Source organism: Urocitellus parryii, chromosome X, assembly GCF_045843805.1.
Source record: "Urocitellus parryii isolate mUroPar1 chromosome X, mUroPar1.hap1, whole genome shotgun sequence".
Classification (NCBI taxonomy): Eukaryota; Metazoa; Chordata; class Mammalia; order Rodentia; family Sciuridae; genus Urocitellus; species Urocitellus parryii.
The window spans coordinates 399,689-416,559 of NC_135547.1; the positions used below are offsets into that span (position 1 = coordinate 399,689).

The 16,871-nt window shown below is 37.3% G+C and overlaps 1 protein-coding gene across 1 annotated transcript; it reads left to right on the forward strand.

The window, feature by feature from the left end:
- The first annotated feature begins 241 nt into the window (after window positions 1–241).
- LOC144250825 (phosphatidylinositol-binding clathrin assembly protein-like) lies at window positions 242–16,521 on the forward strand. Its single transcript, XM_077793999.1, has 11 exons — window positions 242–320; window positions 1,266–1,408; window positions 3,208–3,283; window positions 3,935–4,037; window positions 4,190–4,283; window positions 4,394–4,505; window positions 5,049–5,155; window positions 7,064–7,105; window positions 9,776–9,855; window positions 16,249–16,379; window positions 16,487–16,521. Exons 1-11 carry the CDS (start codon window positions 242–244, stop codon window positions 16,519–16,521), a joined length of 1,002 nt encoding a protein of 333 aa, XP_077650125.1.
- Window positions 16,522–16,871: the final 350 nt, after the last annotated feature.

Genomic DNA, 16,871 nt, shown 5'->3' on the forward strand with positions numbered 1-16,871 from the left:
AGGCTGCCCCTACTCTTGTCCCTCGCCATCTTTTCCAGCAAGTTCAAATCCTGCCCTCATAATGCTAGAGGTCTGCGTCAGGCTGCGGGAAGAAGAGGTCGCCTGGTGAGGGCCACCTACCTTTCTTCCGTCACCTCGTCACTGAGGGGAGCTGGTCCCTCGGTCTAGGTGCCCGGTCAGGAAGAGCAGGGACTGGACACCTCAACCACCACCCTCGTGTTCGGCAGAGTACGACGCGTCCATGGGAATTTCTGCGTCGAAGGCTGCCCTCGGGGCTACCACCGATGAGCCCACAGAACCAGAGCCAAAACACCTGGCCGGTGAGTAGGGAGGGTGGTGGCAGACTCTTAGAACACACCCCACAGGCCTCCACAGGATGGGAAATTCAAACACTTCTGGTGATCTTCCGTTGAGAATAGACGGGGACCACTGGCGTTTTTAGCACCGGACTGTAGAATGTTTAGAATGATTTAGACACAAGGGGATAGTGGAATGCCAACTCAAACTTATTAGAAGTATCTTAATTCTCGAATTCGCGCCAGCCCCTTTATAAAAACTCTACTTAACATTTGTAATCTAAAGGTCAAGAATAGGCCTGAAGCTGTCCGGGTAGCAGATTTCTGCTCTTCTGTACGATTTTACAGGGAATGTTCATGTTCGAACTCATCCGTACTACCTTTCATTTTCTTTATTTCTCTTCCTCCCTCCCTCCCTCGCTGCCTTCCTTCTTTCCCTTCATTCCTTCTTTTTTCTTCTCCTCTTCATCTATCCCAGTATTGTGCATATAAAAACAACAACACGGGCTGGGGATGTGGCTCAAGCGGTAGCGCGCTCGCCTGGCATGCGTGCGGCCCGGGTTCGATCCTCAGCACCACATACCAACAAAGATGTTGTGTCCGCCGAGAACTAAAAAAAAAATAAATATTAAAAAAAAAGCTATCAATGAATCAGGACTACAGATGAATGTATTTTTTAAAGTATTTTTTTTAGTTATAGACGGACACAATATTTTATTTTTATGTGGAGCTGAGGATCGAACCCAGTGCCTCACACATTCGAGGCAAGCACTCTTCCTCTGAGCCACAATCCCAGCCCCAGATGAGGGTATTTTATAATGACAATTTTGAAAACAGTGACTGTATTGAATTGATAAAAAAAAAAATAAGGGATAATTACATGTTCTGGAATATAAAAATGAAATGATGAAGCAAATTTAAAATTATTTCATAATCTGTATTTTAATGCTTGTCACTTTCTTAATTTAGATCTAACACAGTACATAAATGAAACAAATATGAGTGTTGTACATCTGGCTAATATTCTTTCTGAGAAAACTAGGAGCAACAGCTGGGTGGTGGTGTTCAAAGCCCTGATTACCGTGCATCATCTCATGGTATATGGGAAAGAGGTGAGCATGGTGAATGTACCAACAATGTCAGTTGTTTCCTTCTCTTTAGTACAAAAGACTGTGAGCAAAAATTGTGGAATATTGTTAGTTTGTAAAGGACTTACTAAGTTTAACTTTCATAAGTGACTAGTAGCATAAATGAATATTAGTAGGTATTATATTTTTTTGCTTTCATTAATGACTATTTTTAAAATTACTATCCTGGTAGAATCTGGATAATAAAGTAAACAATAGAATGGATATGTAAATAAGTCTTTAGAGATTTTATAGTAAACCCCCCCAACAAATGTATTACTCCATACCTACTTTAAGGGAGATTGCATACAAGTATGTTACATAATCACTGTTCACCTCATCCCATACACACACTCTTTGTATTTCACAAAAAACTAAAATGCTCTATGACTTTAAATGACTTATTTTGTATTTTAATTTTACATTTTGTCTCAGTAACCCTTGCATTCAAAATTACTGTTTATAAATCGTCTCCATTTCAACTTATTACAAGACAACAGTAACTACACAGTATAGTATTGGTAAAAACAGAACACATATAAATACAACATAATAGAGAGCCAGGCATGGTAGCACACGCACTTGTAATCCCAGTGGCTCTGGAGGATGAAACAGCAGGATTGTGAGTTCAAGCCAGCCTCAGCAAAAGCAAGGTGCTAAACAATTCAGTGAGGCCCTGTCTCTAAATAAAATGCAAAATAGGTCTTGGGATGTGGGGCTCAGTGGTCCAGTGCCCCTGGGTTTAATTCTTGACTCAAAACAAAGGAACATAATACAGAGCTCAAAATCAGAGCTACACTTCTCTTGGAGTTTGGTGACTTTAAAAACATGTGACAAAATCTATGATGAAAATACAGCCTGTTATCACAAATGGCATCCCAACAGAAAAAAAAAAGGATGAGATCCTTATTTAATATTTAAAAAAATTTCACATGGATTAAACATATACATTTGAAAAACTGAGATTAAAATTAAAAATGTTGGGAATTACTTTTATGACATATGGGCCAGAAGGATACCATAAAGTTGGAAGAATATATTTCCATCGTATGTTACAGACCAAATATTAATCATTAGAATACAGAATTATAAGAAAAAGGCAAGACATTGAACTAATTGAAATAAACAATTAAGAGGCAAAAACTATGATATCTGATAACCACCTGAGAACATGCTCAAATTAACAAAACTTGAAATTTCTGGCAACATAGATAATTGAGAATACCTTAAGGAAATGAGAACTTTTATACCCTATGAATTGTGTGTAAATTATTTGCTGCTGTAATTTATTACTCTGGAGAGGATGACATTAAGATGACACATTTACCTTTAAATTCAATGAGTACTTTAGCATCATCTGTAATACTTTATTACTGTTATTTAAAAATAGAGCAGATAGTTAGCAGAAGTCATTTCTAGTTAGTGGGGTATCCAGATGGATCTTATAATTCTTTGCATTATTTTCTAATTTAAAATCAGACTCAAAATCAAAGGAGGAATGATTAGACAGAAAGTCTTAGGAGAGAAGTATGTATTCACATGAGCTTTAATGTTTATCCCATTATTATTATTTATATAAGTAGAAGAGATTTGACAACACTGCAAATCTTTATGTAGATGACTTGTGATATATGTGATCATACTCAGCTTAATCAATGGTCTGAAATAAACAAAAACAATGTGATAGAATTATGTTAAATAATTCAGTAATAATGACAAAAATAATTAGTGAACTATCTTTGTGTACAGAAACTAATTTTAGATTTTGGCACTTTTTTTGACAGCGTTTTATCCGACATCTTGCATCTCGAAACTCATTGTTCACTTTACACAACTTCCTAGATAAAAGCGTCACAGAAGGTAATATGACTCTTTCATGGAAATATATCTATGTAGCAAAAAGGAAAACATGTCTAGTTAAGAAAATGATTATATATTATGAAAAGTGTGCCATATATTTTATAAAGGTAAATAATCCCTAAATTCATTGACACAACTCGTATTTGAGTGGTTATTGTGAATAACAGAATATGCTGTGTGCTAGAGACAGGGACACTAAGGAGACCTCCAGGTCTTTACTCAGTGAAGCCTGGTCCAGCCTACAAAAAATTGCAGCACATTGTTATTTATCAGGGCGGGATTTTTTCTTTTTTATTCACTGATGAACTTCCAGTATCTAGAACAGGTCTGGCTCAGAGCCAGTAGAAACAATAGTTTCTGTTGTAAACATGAAAGAAACTGATAAAATTGAGAATTATTTCCTCTGTTTAGGAGTTTCCACCATCAACAGCAACAAATCATGGGGTGATTTCAAGGCTTTAAAGAAGTAAAAGTAATCTGAAACAGAATGTGTAAGGAATATTAGACTAGATAATTAACAAATTCTAGACTTTGTATTTCAAAGAAATTAAGGTATACAGGTGAAAGTGGACTGATACATCTTTGCATTTATAAGTTTGTAACTAGTTAATATTGGTTGAATTGGAAATTATCAACATATCTTGTTTTTAGGCTATACTATGTCAGCCTTCATCAGACGATACAGCAGATACTTGAATGAAAAGTCACTCGCGTATAGACTGATTGCATCTGACATCACAAAAGTCAAGAGAGGGTCAGTAAAATACTAATTTATAAGCAAATACTAAAATATATATGTAGTCTGCTATGTAGTTTATCAAAAAACACAGCTTTATTTCAAGATGCTGATATTACAGTGTTTCTCAAACTCAATTATTGATTTTTATGAATTTCATTTTTTTATAGGACGGATGGTGTGATGAGAGCTATGAATACCAAAGATCTGCTAAACACACTTCCAGTTATTCAAACCCAATTGGATGCTCTTCTTAATTTTAATGTAAGAGCTTTATAAATCTTTCTTTTAAAATGATAATAAATGGCATCATTTAAGTGGGAGAAGGAATTGTTTTCAACTGTGTGGTAATTTGATACTTTTTTGATTTTCAGGCAAAGCCAGATGAACTAACTAATGGTATAATACATGCTGCTTTTATGCTCCTCTTTAAAGATTCTCTTCGTCTCTTTGCAGCCTATAATGAAGGGATCCTTAATCTGCTAGGTAAGATAAAACCTTGCTTTTAAAATGATAAAATAATTTAAAAATAATTTTTGTAAATATATATTATCTCTACACTTAAATTCATATTTTCTATAGATTCAAAATATGAGAATCTTCTTTTTTAGTTAAAATTTATTTGGCTAACTTGCTACAGAAATTTTCCTTTTTTTATAGAAGTGGTAACTTCTATTTCTGGGAAATTATCAGAGAATCAACATGGGTTGCCTTTTTTTCCTTTTTCTAGTAATAAGAATTGAACCCAAGGGACATCTATCATTGAGCTACATCCCTGGCTCTATAACTGAACTCCATCCCTGTCCCTTTTTATTTTTCATTTTGAGGCAGGGTCTCACTAAATTACCCTGGCTGACTTTGAACTTGCCATCCTCCTGCATCAGCCTCCAGAGTAGCTGGGATTACAGGTTTGTGCCACATCACTGGCTTGGATTGCCATATTTATCTATTACACACTAATCCAAATGACTACCAAGATCAAATAATACAGTTCTGACTTGCCCTTCATCATAATTTTTCTATTTTTAGATAAGTATTTTGACATGAGGAAGAACCAATGCAGGGAAAGTTTGGATATTTACATCAAGTTCCTTGGAAGAACAACCAAATTTGCACAGTTCCTGAAAGTTGCAGAGGTACAGAAATCCACTTCTATCCAAGAATTTTCTGCATTACTTTAGTATCAGGTGTAACTATAACTACACTTCTTTCCATCATCATCATTAGTACAGAAACACAGAAGTTGGTTGTAGTTTATTAATAAAATGTTTTTATTTCCATTTTAAATGAGGTAAATTTCATTGTAAATTAGGTACTTACATTCTTTGTTTTAACTCTTTTGGGCACAAAAACGGGGTTGAAAAGATACAGTAAAATGAAGAACAACAGAAGCCACATAGTGTAAGCTGCTACAAGATACCTAACAAGAACACTAAATGTTTCTTGTGCACCATGTGGCAGTGATGGTCAGTAATTATCCTAGTTGTTGCTGGCTTCATGCCTTGTTAGGAGCCACAGCAAAAATATTGATACAGGCACCTTTGGATTTTATTGACTGCCAGCCAGCAATTCACATTCATATGGTAATTGGACTCATGCTGTCCAGCTGGGCCCATTTTCAGGACTCAGGTTACTCATGTCACTCTTGTAATGGGAGAGTTCCCATTGGTTGGGAAAGGATGGTAGGAGGGTGTTCCGGGGGAAGGGGAAACCGCCCGGCTCAGGTAGAACACACACACGTGGCGGACCCACCTGTTAGGGGACGCACACGGCCTCTCTCTAAATAAAACTTTGTCTCAGTTTGACTGGCTTGTGTTTTTGTGCCCAACCGGGTTGCAAGATTGCAAGCCCGTGTGCACTGACAGCTCAGCAGGGGATCGCTCAGCAGGGGTGCCGCAGGCAGTGCTCGGCAGCAGGAGCGGGACTCAGCCGGCCCGGGGCCGGGCAGTTTGCGGCAATGCCTGAAGCTGTGAGAGAATCCAGGAGCAATGGCAGAGGCTTCTTTATAGTGATATTGGGAGTAATTGCCATAGTAATGAAGTCCATTTATATCACTGCTTAGCCAGCAGATGGTGTCATCTTCAAATTTGGTTTCAGAAGTGCTAGTTCATAGATGCCTGACTCCATGTCTGTGGGCCCAACATCATGAGGCAGAACATCATTGTGAAAGAACATGGAGAAGGAAAACAGCTCAGGGAATGGCATCTGGAAACAGAGCTAAATTGGTAGTAATTTTTATCTATTTTGTTAACAGTAAAATTAAAAACTAAAATTAAGTACTACTAATGTAGTACTTAATGCATCTATTCTCAAAAGCAATCCTATAAGGACCACTATTTGCAACTATGAAGATAATCAATAACAAGCTTACTTTTCCACCAGAAAGAGCTCCCAAACTGTACCCAAATGTATATGACACAAGTCTTTTCAGGCAGTGGACAGTAGGTAGAACAGGTCTGCGGTAAGAGAAAGAAATACCTCAGGGGAGTTTCATGTTTTCTTGATGCTTAAAGAAATCCATGCAAGGGGCTGGGGATGTGGCTCAAGCAGTAGTGCGCTCGCCTGGCATGCGTGCGGCCCGGGTTCAATCCTCAGCACCACATACAAACAAAGATGTTGTGTCTGCTGAAAACTAAAATATAAATATTAAAATTCTTTTAAAAAAAAAGAAATCCATGCAAGACAGATATAAAGAAAACCACTTTAGACAAGTGGTAGTAAAACTTCTGGAAACCAAAGAGAATAAGCACATATTACTGAGAAGAGAACAACAATGTGAATAATGGCTGACTTCTGACTACTTGAAAAATTAGAGAACATTTATATGACAGCTAAAGAACAGCTTAGATTTTCACAAAATAGTACAAACTCAATACCTGATAAGTTTTTTTGTTTTTGAGTCTATCCTTAGAATAAATAGAAAATTGTTTTCAAATGTATTTTTGTGCAGGATATTTTTATTGATCTAGCCCAGGAAGGCATCATGCTCTTGTTGCCACTTCTTGCTGTAATATGTACTCTCTATTCTTTTCTTGTGATTTCAGCAAGTTGGAATCGACCAGAGCGACATTCCATATCTTACTCAGGTTAGTGCCCTATATATTTAAGTGATTTTTGTTTATATATTTGTGTGTTTAAAATACTGATCATCTGAGATCATCTTTTGCAATATACTTACATGTGTGTATTTTTGTTTTCCCACAAGTAACATTTTATATACATGCACACACACACAGTGTCTAATGGTATAATAGCTAGATCATGTTTTTAAAGCTTATCAATGGAAATAGTAGAGCATTTAGAACAATGAGCTTAGGTTTGAGGGTTGCCTTGTCCACTTTAGGTGGTGATCTCTGTTCTTATTTCTGCAACTGCAACAGAGTATAATGTTATTGCCTATCTTAAAATGCTGCTGTAAGAATCAAATGAGCTCACAGTTTTTCCTTCTCCATCAACTGGTCTTCAGGGATCTCCCACATGGCTGTGAGTGTGATTAAAGAAGATGTGGTAATGCAGCAGGTGTGGACAAAATAGGCCTCTGGTAACCTCCTTGTCTGGCCTGCTTACACATCTGGACCTGCTAAATGTACTGTGGGGCTTAAGTTGCAGGGTTTCTGCCCCAGACTGGACCTATTACAGAGTGTTTCCTATTCTGGTCCCTCATTTAAGGTGCAAAGCTTTTAGGTTACTTGGAATATGGGTTAGAAGAATCTTCTCTGCTGTGGGAATATGCTATCTCCAGGGCAGCAGAGAGTCTCACTAGGTGTCACATTTTCATTTTTGGTAACAAATGCAAGATGCAAGTTCTGGTAGGCCAGTGACTAATTTATGTGGCAGCCATGTGTATAAGAAGGATACTGTGAAGAGAGAGAGAATGAGGATGTAGGAGCAGAGAGGGGTTAGTAGGTTGAGTGAGGTTCCTTGGGAAATTAAAGGATATTGGATCCAGAAAAGAAGTGGAAGCAGTGAGTTCAAGAGGATAAAGGAAACAAGGAGAAGAGGATGGTTGCAGATGTGAATAAAATGTTAAGTTTGGAGGCAGAGAAAGATGGAGTTTCTTTTTTGGGGGGAGGGGTACCAGGGATTGAACTTTGGGGCTCTCGACCACTGAGCCACATCCCCAACCCTATTTTGTGTTTTATTTAGAGACAGGGTCTCACTGAGTTGCTTAGGGCCTCACTTTATTGAGTCTGCTTTGAACTCTCGATCCGCCCACCTCAGCTTCCTGAGCCACTGGGATTACAGGCGTGCACCACCACACCTGGCTTGAAAGATGGAGTTTCTATCTGATGATTCATAAATCTTTGAAAGAACTATGGTATCTCAAACATTCCATCATGTACATATAAGTACAAAGGGGACATGTACATAGACATCAAACACCACATGATTCATGGTGGGAACCACCATAGAATGAAATAATACATGGCTTCCTAAATGACCACTCAGGTGACCACAGAGGTGGGAGACAGAGAAAAAAAGAATGTTTGGGTTACTAAGGGAACAAGATGAGTAAGACACAATCTCTGCCCCCAAGTTCTTACAAAAGATGGAACAGATGCTACAGAAAATGTGTAAATATCTACCAGAATGCAGTCTTCTGATTTTTCTTTACATTGACTTAATTTTCTGGAAGAGGTGATGGGGGCAGGAAGGGAACTTTTGCTGATAACCACAACCTTTGCCATTGTTGGGGCACAGATGAGTATTAACTGGCCAGTATCTATGGTTCTGAGCTCTAAGAAGACATTTGCCAGGAGGAGTACTCAGCTGCAAGGTCACATTTTCAATTGGGCCACCCTCTCTCTACTCCTTACCTCAGCTGCAGTCCCCAGGATCCCTGGATCAGAAATTAAGTAGATGGATACTATAGAGAATTTAAAAGGCAGGTGAAGGTCTTGTTTGTAAACTTTCATGCAGACCCCATGCTTCCTCTGTAAATCAAACCATTTACTGCAAGAACTTGCTTATCAGTAGGCTGTCCCCAGCCCTTAGCTAGTACAGAAAGTCATTTGTCATGGCCTTGAGTTGGCAGAAGGGCTCCCCAAGCAACACGCTTTCTTGGGTGTCCTGCAAACTCCAGAGTGGAGTAAAATGTGGGAGAGCAGAGAAGTAAGCATGAAATCTGCACCACCTTTGCCCCATTCCTGTTAGCTGGTCCCCTTGAGAGAGGTCTGTGAAAACCGAGCATCCCCAAGGAGCTTTTCCAGCCAGTTTGCTGCTAGATCCCAGGAAGGGGTGTGAAGGGCTTCTTGCCTGACTATGGATTGTGCTTGCAGCAGTTTTTGCTTTATGTGTGTGGAGGCTGTCCTGCTCACCTTTGGAGAGATCTCTTCTGGATGTTACCTTTCTTAGAAGGAAATCTGCTTCATTTGTTGGGTTAGTCCTTTCTGCTTCAACTTTGACATCATCTGGGAGTCAGAGAGCCTCCCTCTGCAAGGTGCTGTCTGTGTCTGTCCCTGTGTTTTCAGGGATTCCCCACAGTTCCCATTGGGCATGACTCTTGCAGATACATGTAGCAAGATCTGCTGTCTGCAGTGTGATGCAATTTTTCTCCAAACTAGTGCAAAAATAATGTCCCCTCATCAGAGTATGTCAAGGGCTGCAATCCTGGGGACCTTCTGGTTGGTTCTGTTGGGGTGTGTGCATAGCTGCATCTTTCTACTTACCACAGCATCTCCTCCAGGTTTGCATGATGGTAGGGTGACTGTGTGCTAAAGCTATCAAAGAGTAAATATTTTGTTATAACTTTTTAGGCACCCTACAGTTTCATTGAAGCACTAAAACAACATTTAGCTTCTTTGGAAGAGAAAAATGACATTTTACCTCCTTATAGGTAAGTTAATGAATATGTTAATATAGGTTAATTTTTTTTTCCTCTAGGTATTTTCCCTCAGCCTAAATATTTAAAAATATGAAATTGACAAAAGGAAGGGCTATAACTATGATGGAATACTATTCAGATATTTTAAATGGTGATAGGAACTGTGTTTTTAAATCTTTTGTGGGATACTATACTCTTCACAAGGGAATGTGTTTTATTAAAGTGAATGTCTGAGATTGAGATGGAAATGTCACTTTTCAAGAATTAGCTTCCTGAGGGGCTGGGGATGTGGCTCAAGCGGTAGCGCGCTCGCCTGGCATGCGTGCGGCCCGGGTTTGATCCTCAGCACCACATACAAACAAAGATGTTGTGTCCGCCAAAAACTAAAAAATAAATATTAAAAATTCTCTCTCTCTCTCTCTCTCTCTCTCTCTCTCTCCCCTCTCTCACTCTCTCTTTAAAAAAAAAAAAAAAAAAAAAAAGAATTAGCTTCCTGGGGCTGGGGCTGGGGCTCAGTGGTAGCACACTTGCCTAGCATGTGTGAGACACTGGGTTCAATTCTCAGCACCACATATAAATAAATGAATAAAATAAAGGTCCATCAACAACTAAAAAAAACCAAAACAATTTGATTCCTCCCCTAGTGAAAATTTCTGTTGTCGTAGAAGATTATTATTATTTTTTTTAAATTATCGTTGGACACAATACCTTTATTTATATTTTTGTTTTTATGTGGTGCTTAGGATTTAACCCAGGACTGTGCATGTGCTAGGCAAGCGATGTACCACTGAGCCACAACCCCAGCCCATAGAAGATTATTTTTGTCTTTTAAAAAATTTTTAGTTGTAGGGGCCTGGGGTTGTGGCTCAGTGGTAGAAGACTCACCTAGCACTTGTGAGGCCCTGGGTTCGATTCTCAGTACCACATAAAAATAAATAAATAAATAAAGGTGTTGTGCTAACTACAACTAAAAAATAAATCTTTTAAAAAAAATTTAGTGGGCTGGGGATGTGGCTCAAGCAGTAGTACGCTCGCCTGACATGCGTGCGGCCCGGGTTCGATCCTCAGCACCACATACAAAGAAGTTGTGTCCGCCAAAAACTAAAAAAAAAATAAATATTAAAAAATTCTCTCTCTCTTAAAAAAATTTAGGTGTAGATGGACACAATACCATTATTTATTTATTTAATTAATTTATTTATTTTTATGTGGTGCTGAGGATTGAACCCAGTACCTCACACATGCTAGGCAAGCGCTCTACCACTGAGCCACAACCCCAGCCTTGTGGAAGATTATTTAATGGCACAGTAAACTGTTCATTTACAAAACAGAATAACATTCAAAACATGTCTGGTGCATAGACACACACATTACATACAAATTGAATAATAAAAAGTTTGAAGTCTATCTTCTGAAAACTTCCACTATTTCTGAGTGGAACAATTATGGTTGATTTCATTTTTCTTTTTATACTTTCTGTATTGTTCAACATTCTACATGGGTCATGTAGTATTCATTCCCCTTTTCATTGTTTGGGTTTTTGTTTGCTTATTTTTTCAGTATTGGGGACTGAACCCAGGACCTTGTAAATGCTAGGCATGTGTTCTTTCATTGAGCTACCCAGTCCCTCATTCTACTTTTGTAGATTATGTTGACTGTAATTGATTTTATTATTATCCTCTCTTTATCACAGATCAGTATACAGTTACTACATAGTTAAATAGATGAAAGAATACATGGATGAATCAAAGAAATGTTGGCTCTGCTAGGTAGGATAATTGCTTTTATTTATCTTCCACTGTTCCTCATCTTTCTTATGATTTCTTTAGTTTCCAACATGTATTTATTCCATCCATCCCAGCTGGTCCAGTTTCAAAAGCTTCAGGAAGCACAACTTTGTTTGAAGGTAATATGACATTATTACATGATTATGTCAATAATAATTAAGACAGGAGTAGAATCTTTTTTTTTGGGGGGGGGTGCTGGGGATTGAACCTAGGGCCTTGTGCATGCAAGGTAAGCACTTTACTAACTGAGGTATATCCCCAGCCCAAGAAGCTTATTTTTATGTACTGAAATGGAATCATCTCCAAGATGTTTAATAACAAATGAGTAAGGTGTGAAACATAGTATGCTAAAGAGAATATGTAAGAAGTGAATTAAAATGGGCTGCCTTCAAGAATAATATGGTGGTTTATGGAAAGAGATGGGTGGGAGATTCTTCACTATATGCCACTTTATAACTTTTGAATTTTGTACCATGTAAACAATTATCTGTTAATAGATAATTGTAGGTTATGTTATTTCCGTGATGTTATTTGATTATTTACTGTAGACACAAATCCATGTAATAATGAGCTATATTATTATAGGGTTTATATGTTTTGAATTAATTTTTCTTAATTTAACTTAAAGACTTAAATTCTTTTTTTTCCTTTTATGCATATACTTCCAATGGAATTCTGCATTTTAATGGGTGAGTTTAATGAGGGAGTTTGACCAAAACTATGATGAACCTTAATCCTTTGAATAAAACCATATATATAGCATAAATTAAACACTTGCTTAATTTCAATTAGATTTACTACTGTCACTTTTCTGAGTCCTATGGTTTGGGAATCATTATTTCTTACAACAGATTTTACAATATAGTTAATCATAGTGGTCAAGAGAACAATCTCTAGATCCAGTTCAATGTGAATGTAAGTCCCAAGTAGAGTATTGGGAGAACTACAGTATAATGAAAACATATGGACATGATTCCTGCCAGACCAAGACTGGTCACTGGTGAACTTCATACATGCCACCTTCATTACTTAAGCCAATTCTATGAACAATTGTGGGATCAGCTGAAAACACTTCATCTCTTAAGTCACTGTGATACTGTGATTTTAAAATGTTGGTCATGGGGTCAGAGTGTTTGGGCTCAAATTTCACTATACCACTCATAGACTGTGTGTTTTAGGGAGGTTAACTTAACCTCTCTGTGTTTCAACTTCCTTATCTTCATAAGGTTGCTGTCAGGATTAAGTAAGTTGATACAGGTAGAGTGCTTAGAACAGAGTGTGGCCCATAGTAAGCGCTGATCTTTTTTTTTTTTTTTTTTTCCGCTTCTGTCTTTTCTTAGTCTCACCAAAGATTAAAACCTGTATAATAATCTCTCCTTTACATTTTGCTCACCCTACACTTCTCTGTGGCTTCTTTTCTCTGGCTCTACTTTCTGCTTTTCTCATTTTTCTCAAACCTTCCAACTGTCCTACCCACTTTCTTTCATGGTGGAATAAAAGGTCACTATCCTTGGTGGTTTCTTTCAATGTTTTCTCTGGCCTTGGTTGAAGACATTTCCCTCATGGCTTAAATTACTATCCATATTCTGAATATATAGATAGAAATAATTTATATCCCTGCTTATATTCATATCTGGAGCTCAAAACTAATATATCCTACTGTCTACTTGACTTCCCCACTTGCATGTTCTGCAGTTATCTCAAACTCGATTTATTAAAAATGAACCTGATGCCAGGCATGGTGGCACACATCTGTAATCCCAGTGGCTTGGGAAGCTGAGGCAGGAGGATTGAGAGCTCAAAGCCAGCCTCAGCAAAAGTGAGGCACTAATTAACTCAGTGAGATCCTGTCTCTAAATAAAATACAAAAGAAGGCTCAGGATGGAGCTCAGTGGTCGAGTGCTCTTTTGAGTTCAATCCCCAGTACCCCCTCCAAAAAAAAGGCGGAAAAATTGTTTAGTTACCATCTCCTAAACCTTACTCCTTTGCTTTTGCCTTGGGCTCAGTAAGTGGCCCCACCATCCACCTAGGGCCTCAGTTGCTACCTGTGAGTTATTTTTTTAAAAAATAATTTTCTCTCCTTTTACTCCAATCCACTATGAAATTCTATTCATTATACTTCTCTGAATTCTCTCCACTCCTCTGAAACTAAAATGCTATAGACTTAATTAAAACCACCATTATTTCTCTCCTGGAATACATAATAGCCACCTAACTGGATTCTCTACATCTATTCTTGCCCTTCTCTGATTCCTTCTCCTTATTAAAACCACAGTGATATTTTAGAGACTGGAATATAATCATGACATTCCATTGTTTAAAATCTTTCAGAGACTTTCCATTATCCAAGGATAAAGCCCCAAATCTTCATTTATTTTTTGTCATTCTTGCCCAACTTTCTGGAATACTAGAGTTCTTTCACTTACTTAAACATCCCCAGGGTCTTTCTATTCCATTTGGAATTCTTTGTCCTCCTTCCCTAGGCCCCAACCCCCATGGTTTGTTTAACCTATATTTTATCCTTTAAGTTTCAGATTAACTAACACAGAGGAGTTATACTTGACTCCATAAATGAAGTCAAATGTCCTTCATACATTCATATAGCATCCTGTACTCCTTTCAAAGTATTCAAAAATTATAATTTTCCAGCTAAACAATACAAACTATGAGACAGACATGAGTTGTGTTGTTGACCATATTTTCCGCTCTGTATGTAAAATATTTACTTAGAGACTCATTGAATTAACAATGTTTTACAGTAGTCTAAGATATTTTGAAACATGATTAATACATTATATAATAATTTCTGTATTAGCAATTAGTGACAATGACTTTTTGGAAATATTTCATTCTAATAATCATTGAAAAATAAGATTTATTGCATATATATATTCTGATATCTGTTTAAAATTGGTAGTGGAAATTATTTTATTTACTGAGACAGAAGGATTGCAAATACAAGATCAGCTTTAGCAGTGTAGCGAGGCACTAAGTGACTTAGTGAGACCCTGTATCAAAACAAACAAAAAGGGCTGTGGAGGGCTGGGGATGTGGCACAAGCGATAACGCACTCGCCTGGCATGCGTGGGTAGCTGGTTTCGATCCTCAGCACCACATAAAATAAAATAAAAATGTTGTGTCCACCAAAAACTGAAAAATAAATATTAAAAAAAGGGGTTGTGGATGTGATTCAGTGGTTAAGTGCCCTAGGTTCAATCCCAAATACAAAAAATTAGTTTATTTAACAATAATAAAAAATTTATTGTAATTGAATAGATATATTATAAATGCAAACTATTAACAGTTGCATTTAGGTCATTATTAACAGTTGCATTTAGGTCATTATGTGCAGCTATAGTTTTTGAAAATATATTCCATATACTTGAATGTAATACTGCATTTAATTTCCTCATTCAGCAATTATTTATGGACTTGCTGACTTTGTGATTGTCAGTTATGACCCTGGCACTGCCTGGGTACTGGGAAAACAATAATAAGGCAGAAACTCATCAGAGACTGCTGCAAGAGCCTCCTTACCACCTCTCTGCTTCTCCTATAACCCCTGTACTCCATGCTTCCCACAACAGAATGATCTCATTAAAATACAAGTTAGAGCATGAGCATGCCTCTGTTCAAGTCCCTTTAATGGCTTACCCACCTCAAGGAAGTTGGCCTGGGGTGGTAGCTTCCAAATAAAAGTCAAAATCCTTACAATTTCTTAAAAGGACCTTTATGATCTGAACCCTCCCTTGCCACAATTGCTTTTTTGATCCCTTTGATCACTTCAGCTACAAAAATGTTGGTCTTCTCATTGTTTTTCAAACAAACCAAACACATTCTTTCTTCAAGGTCTTTCCTCTTCTGTTAGATCACAGTGGTTTACTCTCATATCCTTCAAGTCTTTACTTAAAAGTTCAGTTCTCAGTGAGCCTATCCTATTTAAAATCTAAACTACTGCATGCACTAAGTTAAATACACAAAGCAAAAATTATTAGATATATATGGAGAACTTGAGAAAATATATCACACAGTCGGCGCTTTCAAACCACCACTCATTATTGGACAGATCTCCTTGAACAGATCATATCCCTTTCCATGATGTTCTTTTTCTTAGGACTTATCACTATCTAACATAAAATTGATTTTTCTTGGTAATATTCTGTCTCCAATACAACGTAAACTATATGAAGGCGTGCATTTTTTTTTTTTTTTTTTGGTGCCAGGGATTGAATTCCGGGGTACTTGACCACTAAGCCACATCCCCAGTCTTGTTTTGTATTTTATTCAGAGAAGGGTCTCACTGAGTTGCCTAGAGCCTCACCATTGCTGAGGCTGGCTTTGAACTCGTGATCTTCCTGCCTCAGGCTGCCAGGCTGCTGGGATTATAGGTGGGTGTGATGTGCCTCACTGCTCTCTATCTTTAGCACAGTACAGTGTGGCACATAACAACTACTCAATTAAGATTACTGTATTAATAACTTAACATCACTTTATTTATACTCATTTACCTAAATATTTGAAATCCTGTTAGTTTGTACCAGGTGGGTACATATATGTCATTACTGTTCTGATGTAAATTTGGTTTATGTTTTTATCTTATTCTGTCTCTTATTTTCAGATTGTTTCCCCTACATGATGTGTTACAATTTACATTACCTTCAGCAGCCAACAAATCTGTTGGAGACAAACAGCAAGGTGCAACGATAATAGCAAACAACTTGGACGGCTCACTTGTTAGCCTCATAGGAAGTAAACAACTATTTTTGCAATTAATATTTTAATATATTTTTACACATTTTAAGAAAACAATATTTGCACAAAAATAACGTAAAATTTGTATTTGTTTTATGAAATAGATCTTAACTTTGGAGAAAGCCCCATTGACAAGTAAGTTTTTATTTTTAAAAATTACAGCAAATACATAAGTGACTCATAAAAGTGAAAACTCAAAAATCATTTTTATTTTATTTTTATTTTTTTAGATGTTGATGGACCATTGTTTTATTCATTTAGTTATATTAGGTGCTGAGAATCAAACCCAGTGCTTGACACATGCTAGGGAAGCACTCAAGCCACAATCTAGCCCTTTAAAATCATTTTAAAATTAGATATAGTAATTACTTGTTAGAAAGAGAGAGAGGAGAGGTTGGGGTCCTAATACACCCTTCAAGGGCATGTCCCCAATGACCTAGCTTTCTTTCACTAAGCTTCATCTCCTAATGGTTCTACAGCTCAGGCTGG